The sequence below is a fragment of the Juglans regia genome, chromosome 8 (genome assembly GCF_001411555.2).
Source record: "Juglans regia cultivar Chandler chromosome 8, Walnut 2.0, whole genome shotgun sequence".
NCBI classification, from domain to species: domain Eukaryota; kingdom Viridiplantae; phylum Streptophyta; class Magnoliopsida; order Fagales; family Juglandaceae; genus Juglans; species Juglans regia.
Genome location: NC_049908.1, coordinates 23,739,908 through 23,751,655, shown reverse-complemented (window position 1 = coordinate 23,751,655; position 11,748 = coordinate 23,739,908). Strand labels below are relative to the sequence as shown.

The 11,748-nt window shown below is 34.4% G+C and overlaps 1 protein-coding gene across 3 annotated transcripts; it reads right to left on the bottom strand.

Annotated features, from left to right (window-relative positions):
• Positions 1 to 1,077: 1,077 nt before the first annotated feature.
• LOC109019247 (26S proteasome non-ATPase regulatory subunit 4 homolog) lies at positions 1,078 to 6,600 on the bottom strand. 3 transcript variants are annotated; one of them, XM_019001508.2, is made up of 11 exons: positions 6,506 to 6,600; positions 6,230 to 6,343; positions 5,698 to 5,803; positions 5,326 to 5,440; positions 5,034 to 5,243; positions 4,622 to 4,934; positions 3,821 to 3,944; positions 2,345 to 2,448; positions 2,136 to 2,225; positions 1,438 to 1,515; positions 1,078 to 1,300 (listed from the first exon to the last, which is right to left on the bottom strand). In XM_019001508.2, the coding sequence occupies exons 1-10, from the start codon at positions 6,515 to 6,517 to the stop codon at positions 1,468 to 1,470; spliced, it is 1,236 nt and encodes a 411-aa protein (XP_018857053.1). In that variant the 5' UTR covers positions 6,518 to 6,600; the 3' UTR covers positions 1,078 to 1,300; positions 1,438 to 1,467. The 3 variants fall into 3 exon arrangements, with proteins under 3 accessions (XP_018857053.1, XP_018857056.1, XP_018857054.1); XM_019001509.2 differs by having other exon boundaries at positions 1,120 to 1,300; positions 4,637 to 4,934; positions 6,506 to 6,599; XM_019001511.2 differs by lacking the exon at positions 5,034 to 5,243 and having other exon boundaries at positions 6,506 to 6,599.
• Positions 6,601 to 11,748: the final 5,148 nt, after the last annotated feature.

Genomic DNA, 11,748 nt, shown 5'->3' with positions numbered 1-11,748 from the left:
TTAACATCTCCAGGCTCACTGCTATCACGACCTTCCAACTCCTCTCAGTAATAATCATAGAACTTCCTTTTGTCTTTAATACAAAGAAGATTAGATTCTATCTGTAAGTGTTTTGGGTCCCCCATAATCACACTAATCTCACCTTAAAATTGAACTCTCGGAGAAAAATCTTGCTTTTAAACTGAAGTTTTGAATACCGTTTCGATGACCATTTCAATTAAGGCACTAAAACAATATATTTTGGTAACATCCCCAACCTCACTGCTTTCACGACTTTCCAACTCCTCTTAGTAATAATCATGGAACTTCATTTCGTCTTTAATACAAAGAAGATTAGATTCTATTGTAAGTGTTTCAGGTCTCCCATAATCACACTAATCTAACCTTAAAATTGAACTCTCAGAGAAAAATCTGCTTTTAAACTAAAGTTTTAAATACCGTTTCGATGACCATTTCGGTTAAGGCACAAAAATAAAATATTTTGATACCAATATCCAAAACAGTAGCATTTCAAGATAGTTTATATATAAATAAATAAATTATATATGTACAAATTACATTTCAAATAACATCAATGCAAGTTTTAAAAAGTTAAAACATTTTTATAAAACTAGATAATACTTCTAAATTCTCAATTCAACTAAAAAAAAAAAAATCACTCATCCTCATCACAAAAAGAGTAGAAATTTGATTTTCAGTACTCAAAAAAATGAGATTAAAAAAAGTTCAGAAAATAATTTTCAGATGTGAGAATTTGAGTAAAAATTACGAAAAATACACTAAAAATACAAAAATATAAAATCTCGATCAGTATACTGAAAAACAGCTGATATTGACTGAAACACACTGAAATAGCCAATATTTGATCCAGTGTGAAACACCTCTCTTCCTGTGCGGAGAGAAAAATCACATCATAACAGCTATCATTCAGCTATTTATTATAAATCAATAATTACAAAACTTATTTACGACTATATTCTCGTAAATTGTATTTCTTGTTTCGTCTGTCTAAAACGTAAGTTTTGTCTTGTTTCCGCATTCCATGAATATCTATTTACGTGAAAAAAGCACCCAAAATATTGAAACATTGGCCGAAATAACGCAGCGAGACAGGTTCAATTTTAGGTAATCAAATAGAATATATTGAAGAAACATTGGCCGAAATACATTTCAATGTCGCACATTCTTTGCCATGACAATGTATGTGCTTATTCTCTAAAGCCCTCTCAAAACACATTATAATCATCGATTTGCACCTTACGATGATGACTTTATGGCATAGTAGGTGAGAGCTTTCGGCCTGCAAGATTCCCAATCAAACGAGTGGGCAACGGATCATGAACTGAACAACTTCAAGGAAATGATGGCGGATTTTTCATCCCAAAAAAAAAAAAGAGGAAATTGAAGAGAGAGAGAGAGAGAGAGAGAGAGAGAGACCTTGCTTGGAGAAGCAACTCCTGAGAATCGTCATTTTTCATCCTCCTTTGGTTCCTTTTCTTCATTTTTCTGCTGGGACTACATAAAAGCATCGATAAAATAATTACAAACTAATGGTATAATCAGAAACCTTTTTTTTTAGGGGGAAAATAAATTGAGGGATCATGACACTGCTATCCCGGTATAGCACTCAAAAAGTATCAAATACCCTATTCCTCCCTCTTAAATATTTCTTTTTGTCACATTTTTCTTAGAGCTTACCTATGTACCTTCGCAGTAAATTACTTTACCTTCTATCTTTTCAATGAAGAAAAGATTATTAGAAAAGAATAGAATGACACGGTAACAAACTAAATAGGAAGTATATGCTAATTTATTATGACTGGTTTCACATCTGGTGCCCATTTCAATGATGTCAATTTCTAGTGACAGAAATGGCACTATTCTGAATAATTATAGCATATTTGGCACCAATTGACTACTTTACAGATTAGTGGGCTTTGCTCATGAACCACATACATCTAAAAAATGAATAAAGTCCTGGGCTAAAATAATAAGGTCGCACATAAAAAACAATAATAAACTAATAAACCTACTATTGAAGGGGGGTGGGGGGGGGACTGAACTATAAACGTATACATGGTCAATAGAACTTCAGCATATGCTGCTTGTGACTAACTTTCTAATATATATCCTACCGATATGTTTGATCCACTCGCCCCAGTCTGGCTTTGAATTGAATCAAGCAAATTTTTCACAGATGGGTCGTTTGGATCAACCCCTGGAAGCTGCAGAAACCATAAATTGTAAAATATTGAGAACTAGAGAAGATCATTTTATGCCTCGTTCTCCCAATGGGGAGAGGAAATAAACGAAATAAAACAAGTGTAAATTGTAGCAAACGTACTGATGCAAGAATGGAAGACACAAAAGACTGGTCAGCCAACAACTTGCTCATATCTGACTGGCTTGATGAGTCCTTTGTACCGTCCTGCACAGACAATTGAAGAGCTGCAACAACCAAATGACACGTAATTAAATAAACATATACGGAAAAAGAATGATGAGTTGGACATTGATGAGTGTTGATGTATGCTTGGGGGATTTAACTTATCTATATATGCTGCCACAGGAAGATTTTTTTTTTTTTTTTTATAAGTAAAAGATAAATATTATATATATGAATGAAGTAGACATAGTCCTAGTACACATGAAGTATACAGAAGGACCCCTAAATACATTCTAAAAGCGATAAATTAAAGACACGAAATCATAAACATTATCCCCATGCAATACAATAGCGGAAAACCAACACATTAAAGTGTGGAGAAAAAAATTCTTCAACTCGGCCATTGTGCGTTCCTTATCTTCAAAGCATCACACATTCCTTTCTGTCCAAATGTACCACATAATGCACAACAGAATCATCTTCCACACTGCAGCCACTTGTTGACAACCTTGCATCTTCCTCCAACAATCCAACAAATCCACCACCCTCATAGGCATAACCCAAGCAACATCAACCCTTTGAAAGATCTCATCCCACAACACCCTTGTTACCTCACAGTGTAGTAAGAGGTGGTCCACAGATTCTCCATTCATTTTACACATGTAACACCAATCCATCACTACACATCCTCTCTTCCTCAAATTGTCCATGGTCAATATCTTCCCAAGAGTGGCATTCCAAACAAAAAAAAGCTACTTTAGAAGGCACACGAGTCCTCCAAATATTCTTCCAAGAGAACGGAGTATGGTCTTGTGTTGTCAAGATGTTATAATACGCCTTAAATGTACATATCTTGTGATCATAAGACCTCCACTTCAATTTATCTCGCTGTGCCATGAATCCCCATGGAATATAGTAGGCTGAAACAATAGATAATTCTCAGTCATGGAAATCCCTATTAAAAAGAATGTTCCACTGGTACGCACAATGAGAAAATAACCACACATCCGCCACTAAAGCCTCCCTATTAACTGCAATACGATATAGAGCCAGAAAAGCCATTTCCAATGCATGATGTTCACACCACACGTTCCTCCAAAAACTGATTCGATTGCCCTCACCAACTACAAAGCAAATTTGATTTGCAAAACATGGCCACAGGAGAAATTTTCACAGCAGTCTCACCAGTTATTGTTTCTTGGTTCTCCAAAAATGAATTACAATTAAATGGTTGGGGCCAAACAAAAATTGATAGAAGTTATGCACATCCTAGGTACTCAACATGAGATGAAAATGAAAACCCACAAAGAAGAGATACTCCCGTGCACCAATCTTCTAAACTTTCTAAGAATGCAATCCTTATCCTTGATCACAAACTCATTGGGAATTGTTAAGCATTACCAAAACAAGCTCAGCACATGAATAAGGGCTGACCTAGTGCCAACTCTGGATCATCTGCAGCTGCATCAGACATATCAGTGTCTTGCGTTTCATGGCCAGAGTCAGGGTCATCCATTGACATTGCAAGGGCCTGCTGTAGCAGAGCATTTTCATCATCCTGTTGCAAACATGAGGTCAGTTCACTCAATGATTGAGTTTGTAATTATTCAATAGCATACAATAGGATATCAAAAACACCCTAAGAATCGATGGGAGGATATAGTAATAGTAATCAGAGGAAAATCTTTTATGGATATTATACAGACAGAAGAGAACAATTTTCTTATGAAAGAAAGAAGAAAAAATCATTTATTTAATGAACAACGAAAATGCGCATTCCCATAAAAGCTATGCATTATATAAATCATTACAGAGATCTCTTAATTCAACTTGTCAGTCTGAGTTAAAAAAAAGTGGTTAAATTTTTTAGAGCACATGTTTATGGACATAAGTGCATGTTCAATACACGTCTCAACACCAAGAACTTTTACGCATGGAAAATTTCCAATTGGTACAGCGGCATTTAGTGGCTACCATGTAACCCTGACATAAGAGGTCATGGGTTCATGCCCACTTGCATGTTATTTACAGGCAGGAGATGGTATTAGTCTTCATTGATTTCAACCACCCTCCCCCCTAAAACCTTCCCTATTTTCCTGAACACCAAAGAAGGGCGGAGAAAGGAAAGCACAATAAAAATGAAAAGGAAATATGATTTTTTTTTTAGGTAAAGGAAATATGTGTTAATAATAAAAATGAATTCAGCACAGCACATCACATCAAAGAGATGCCGACCATTAAATCATTTGCCTTATTGTCAACTTCCGACGTTGCAGCATTAGCACGCTCTGTCATCATTGCATCCTGTGTGCCAGATGGCTGGCCCTCTCCTTTTTCCTGTTTAGCAGCTTCCTCCGCTGCCTTTTTAGCAGCTGCTTCCTGTCGAGCCCTCTCTTCTTCCATTGAAACTCTCAGAGCAAGGGCAAGTTCAGGGTCCAGGTTGGGATCCACCCCAAAGTCAAAACCAGAGAGACCACCAGCTGCTGCTGCCGCTGCTGCTGCAGCAAAACCACTTCCACCTTCTCCATCTCCAGTGAAGATGGGTGTACTGCCACAGAAGAAACGTAATGCGTAATATAAATTTCAGGAATTATTATCAAATATAAACTCTGAACCTGTAGATAGGTATCAGATAAAAGCTACCGACTTTATAAGTACATCAGAAAGAGCACTAGAGCCAGTAGGAACATGAACAATGTGGCTAGTATCATTATTGTTCACAGCAGCAAGAAGTGCTTCCAGCTTCTCAATCTTCCCATCATCTTGTTCACCAAAATTGATAATATCTAGTGCTACACTGTTCTTTTTTAACTTCTTCCCAATCATTTCGATCAACTTTTTTTCATGTTTGATAGGGCTGAAAAGCACATTATATAATGGTTACAAAAGAAGGGAAAAACTAAAATGCAGAAAACATAAAGAGCCATAATCATGACTACCTTCCACAAAAGACAATAATTCGTTGCTGCTGTTTTTTATTTTGGCGGTGTTTAAGGGCCAACTGTGCCACCTGAATACCGGAAGCCAGGTTCATCTCACCACCTATTTCTAGACCTACATTGAGATATAATTATGTCACCTAACACATTATTTAAAGGCATTAAAAAAGCACAGTTACGTCACAATGATACTAATGCCAGAAACCATGGGATATATCAAATTCTTGAAATTGGAAACTGTGCCACATGATCATCGCAAATATCAAACTTATTGAAAACAAAAATTGAATAACTTGAGAACTTGGTAAATATAAAGATTAAATAAACAAAGATTGAACAAACAAGCAATAAAAAAAGAAGAAAAAGACTAACCATGCATACAGGCTAGGATCTTGCCGAGATCGCTGGTAGGAGTGACCAAAACACGAACTCCTTTTCCCGCCATCGTGAGAATTCCCACTGTATTTTCCGGATTAGACTGTAAACACACCCATCGTATCCATTCAAAGATTTAAATCATAAAAAAGCATACACGCCAAATTAGCCGAAGCATGCACTACAAGCAAAAGGCAAACACAAATTCTTTTGGTTTCTTATATACTAGACAGCATCCAAAACACAAGCATTAACAGTTCTCAAACACGGATTCGATTTATCACTGCGGAAAAGTTTACCAAATTGAATGAGACTTAGAGTGAACTCTAACCTAAAAGCCAAATATGATGACCACTAAACATTGCTTACAGCAGGTGAAAAGCGTAAGAAAAAAGTGAGAATGAGTCAAGGTTTCGAGTTTACTTTTTTTCGTTTTGTCCGATTTTCACAGCAACCAAACAAAGAATTGCGGAAAACAATGAAGATAACGAGAAGAAGAAGAAGAAGAAGAAGAAGAATCTTAAGAAACCTGTGTTTTAGCTCCGCAAATGAGATTGACAGCCTCAGCTTGAGCTTCGAATCTCGACGGAGCGTAATCGCCATTTCGCATCCACTCGGAGTTGTCGATGCAGATCATTGTCGCCTATTAGAAAAAGAAGCAGATGCAAATGTAAACTACTGAAAAGAAGAAAACCCTAACATACGAAAAAGAAAAGGTAATCAGTATGTCAAAGGTGAGGGATTGAGATTGAGATTAGAGTTTGAGGAAGAAGAACAGAAAAAGAAAGCAATCGGTGACAATTACCTCAAGCACCATAGTGTGGAGACTGGGAAGAGAAACGAAGGATCTCGAAGCGGGACAGAGAGAGAGAGAGAGAGAGAGGGTAGGGGGGAGAGTGTTTTACTAGCAGGGGAGGTTTGCCACTAATCAAGCGTGGCTTGGAATGCCAGGTGGGTCGCTCACTGCCAATGAGTTCGTGCCACGTATGTAGATAATAGTAAAAAACACTTTCAAATTCACAGTTCAGACAATTTATCGATTACTTTTCTCTCTTTTTGTTAAAAGGGCTGTCTAAATTTCTTTCGTAACTCTTTAGCTTTATTTTCTTTTTAGGCAACGTAATTAGAGAAATAATTGATCCGGTTCAGTTTAATTTTAGATAAATTTTATAATTGAATTGAGATATATTGATTTATAAATTTAAGAATTAATACAGATCGATCCATCATCAAAATCAAAACCTTCAATTTTTTCAGTTCTGATTCGATTTATTGTTATATGTGGCGTACTATATAAGCTTAATATAATTTTTTCAATAATAAGCTTAATTATTAAAATTTAGTATTTATTATTAATAATTAATAATTCATTAATGTTTAATTATACAAGTATAGAATAGGGGTGTAAATTTTTTGGTTCAAACCGAAAAAATCAACCAGACTACACCAAAAATTGGCTTGCTCAATTTCAGTCCTCCATTTGGGGGACCAATGGGGCACCAATGGGTTTCGATCCGATCTTGGGGTCTGTGATTTTTGAATAGGACCGAACCGAAACCGACCGAACTATATTTATTTAGTTTTTAAATATTATATATATAATATATTATTTATAAAATAATTGTGTAAGTTAATTATATATTTTTCATCTAATTTATTATCATTGACCATATAAAATGTTAAATTATAGATGCTATCAATTAATAATATACCATAAATCATATGATAATTTATGTCATTATATGTGGATGCATTCATATATACTCTACTATTTATATTTAATTAAAGTAATTAGATAATTTTTTTGAAATACCTAAGTTGCAAGCAAGTATGAATAATTTATGTACAATGAAATTATTTGATATTCATTAACCATATATAAAATGTAGGACATTATTAATAATTATGCATGCTAAAGAGTAAAGTCTAAGTTAGTAAGTAATAACTATCAATATCATAAATATAATTATAGTTAAATATTTTTTTAATGAGTTAGTTACATAGTCCATATTAATAATTCACTTAATTTTAATTTATATAATTTACATATTTTTTATTAATTTATTTGTAAAAAGAAACGATGAAACAAAATAACTAGGTTGGACCGATAGCTACGGGTTCAGTTTGGTCCACTAGGGGTGATCGGTCCAGTCTGGGAAAATGATGAGCCAAAAGTTTCGATCCATCATCCCCCCAGACTCCCACTAGACCGGACTGGACCGAACCGATTTAAACCCCTAAGTATATGTAGCGTCTAACTTATTTTGAGATTAATAAACTTGAATAATAAAATTAAAATAGTATAATTAGTGTCTAATTATAATAGTATAAGTAGTGTTTAAGTTACATCAAATGTTAAAATAATTTTACATTATAAGATTAATAGACTTGAATAATAAAATTAGAATTTCATACTATATTAATTAGTAATTTAGTATATAATATATATAATATAATTTAAAATTTTAATATATATATATATATATTGGTCCAGTTCTGTTTAAATCAGTTTTCAAAATATGAAAATCGGTACCGTACCAATTTAGGATCGGTTTTGGTTTTTAAGAACCGGTTACAAATCAGACCAAACCCATCAGTTCAGTCCAGTTCAATCATTTTCCTTCATTTTTTTCTGTTTTTTTTTTTTTTTTTTTTTTACGCTCCTAAACGTAACTCTTTACTTTTGGTAGAGAAGATCATGTACAAAAACTCTTGTAAAAATTTGGGGTATATTGTACTAATTACGAAAGAAAAACCTATTATGGTTATTCTATTTTTAAATCGGTATATAGAGCATATCATCTACACAACTTAAATAGTCAAATTTGATTTGTAAAATTAAAATTTAAAATTTATCTTCTAAATCAAATTATGTCATATAAATATTTTTTTTAAATATGTTATACACACCGATTTGATTATAGAGTTTCTCATGACCAAAATAAGATAGAAACTAAAGTATGCAATATAGCAAAAATTATCTCTGCCTAACGGCTGGGAAACAAATCAATCAAGTTTTTTTGAGTTGAAGTTGCAAAATAGAAAAAAGACATCATCACCAACAAGAAGGAAGCAAAATAATATGGGAAGCGCATGGGGAATGTGAGCTATAGGGCTATGGTGAATTTTGCACAAAAATGCTGATGACGACAATTTGTATAGTCGATTGATGCTCTAAGATAAAAAAATAAAAATAAAAACAAAAAAAATCAGATTGAGAAATAAACATAACTTGAGTGTAAAAAATCACAACTATCAAGTGCTAAAAGAATGTCAAACTGGACAGGGTGTGCAAACTAAATAGCAAAGTGAAGGAACACACCCTAATAGTAATATGGAGCATGGCACAAACGATTCTATTTGAGGTACCAGGATTGGGTATTCTTTGATACCATGCAGAAAACTATATATGAAAACTTTTATATATTCAAGTGTGTATTTTTCAATGTATAGAAAATGTCTATTTATAATTAAATAGGGTCTATAGTAAATAAGGGAATACATCAATATATAAATATAAATACAAAACTTAATGGTAAAATATTCTAATGTAGGATTATTTACATAACCGTCCCGCGACATACAGTACATTTTGCAGACAAAGTTGCGCACTCCAAAAAGACAAAAAGAAGAAGACGACGAATGAATGTTCTGTTTCTCCCAGATCCATTTTCCCGTCCGTCTCCCCATTTTCTCCGTTTGTGGGTCCCTTACGTCTCTCTCTCGTTTCTTTGGCTGCCAATCGGCTATTCCCCTCCGCCACCCACGTCTCTCTCTTAGATCCCACTGCTCTCTTCTACCACCCACGTGAATTTTGTCATCAGATCGGCCAAAAGCTCCCCATTGCTCGGCGTCTTCTTTGGTTGATAAGCACATTTCCCCTCACTGACTTTTTGGTTGGCCATAAATTTTTTATTTTCTTGAGTTCATTTGTTGACATTGTTTTCTATACGTAGATATGCCAGTAATTGGTAGCTTTGTAATATCTTGGTTTTCTAGGTTTTGTAACTTAAATTTGGTTCTAGTTGCCTATGTGTCATTTGTTGCCTATGGGTTTTGTAACTTGAATTTAGCTCATGATCTGCACTTAAGGGTGAATGAGTTGAAGGATTCATGAATTGAATTGAGTTAACACCCAACTTCAATTCAAGATTGGCTAATTTGGATGGCTCAGTTATTCTTGCTGCCCCTAAACTATCTCCTCAGCTATAGGAGAACCAACAGATTATCAATAATTTTCTATTTATTTATTTTTTCTTTTTTATTTCTCAAATTATCTACAAGTTACATACCTATAATATGTTTCCAAAATAAACCATGTTAGCCCATCTTAGTATATATGGCTATATGCTAGCATGAATCCAATATATTTACTTGTTTTTATTAACATATATATGGGCCAGAAGACAGTATAAGTTAGGATTATAGCTATATATCCCCCTTTAGAAATGCACATTAATTTGAAGGACAGATCAATTTGATAATTAGATAAATACAAAGATAACTGCTAGTCATTAGAGATGATTGATCAGCTCTATTTGGGGATTCGATTCAAGAAGAGAAATACTTTAGCCACAAAATGATTACATAAAAATAATCTCACAAACTAATGTGGCTTGATATGGTTTGCCAGATTGTAAAGTTACTTTTATTGTAAAGCAAATCTGATGGATCACATGAAACCATATCAGTTTTTGGGATTACTTTTATGTAATTCTTTTGTGGTTGTAGTACTCCTCATTAAACATGAAACAGTACCTGAGTAGAAAATATGCAGTACGAAGTTCGATGCAACAAGAAAAATAAAATGCATATACTTGGTAATGACATTCATTGAGTTGTGGTAAGTAGAAAGACTCTCAATAAAAGCTGAGGGTCATGAGATTTGAGAAAGAAAATTATCCCTTTTGCCACCATTGCATGTGCTATTTATGGCATCCACATCAAATATTCTGCTTGTAGGGTGGCCATGCTCTTTCTCTCTTATCCAGATTTCTCAAACTATATCCATAGTTGTCATGCACCAATGACATGCGTTGTTACCGCCCTTTGTTCCTTGTCTTGATGCCTATCCATCGCCATGTATTAGTCAGGTTATGGGTTCATTTTATCAGTAGTGTGCTTATATTTCACCATACTTATATTGATTTAAACATGGATTTCTATTATTGTAAACTATAGGAAAATCTTGTGTCCCTATTTCACTCTTCAATTAACCCTCCGATTGGTTTACAAAACATTGTCTCCACTTCCTAATCATAATCTTGATTCCAAAGATAACAATGAGTCTGGGATACAAAATACAGTGCAAACTCAGGGAGGTGACAGCATTGAGGAGCCCAAGTTGGGGATGATTTTTAAGTTTGAAAAAGAATTAATTTCTTATTATAAGAGTTATGGGAAATAATGCGGTTTTGGGGTAATGATGCAAATGAGTAAGATGGAAGCGGATAAGAGTCTCAGATATGTCAAACTAGGTTGTACTCGTGGTGGGAATGCATGAAACAGGAGGTCAAAAATCGTGAGGCCATGTTCGACATCAAAGACTACTGTAAGGCAAAGGTAAATGCTACGTTGATTGATGAGATGTTGAAAGTATTAACGGTTCACAATATACACAATCATGGCCCAAGTCCACAAAAATCAAGTTTCTTTCGCTGCAATAGATAAAGAGTGAGTCCGTAAAGAGAGTGTTAGATACAAATGAACAGGTTGAATGAATAGGAGTTTTGCCTCTCTTGTGCACAAATTGGTTGGGTTCGAGGATTTGCTATTGTTAGAAAAAGTCTGTCATAATTACATTGACAAGACACAACACCTACAACTTGGGAAAGGTAGCGTTGGAACCCTTCATGAGTATTTTGCTAGGATGCAATACAAGAATAATAGATTTTTTGTACTAATGGTGTAATGCCATGATCCCGAAAGTCCGAAGAGTTAACTCTTATTATTTAATATCAACTCCAATGTCACAACTACTTCAATCAAGAAAAACTTGATAAAATATTTGTTCATTTACTCAACCCAAATATCCATGTCCTTTCATAT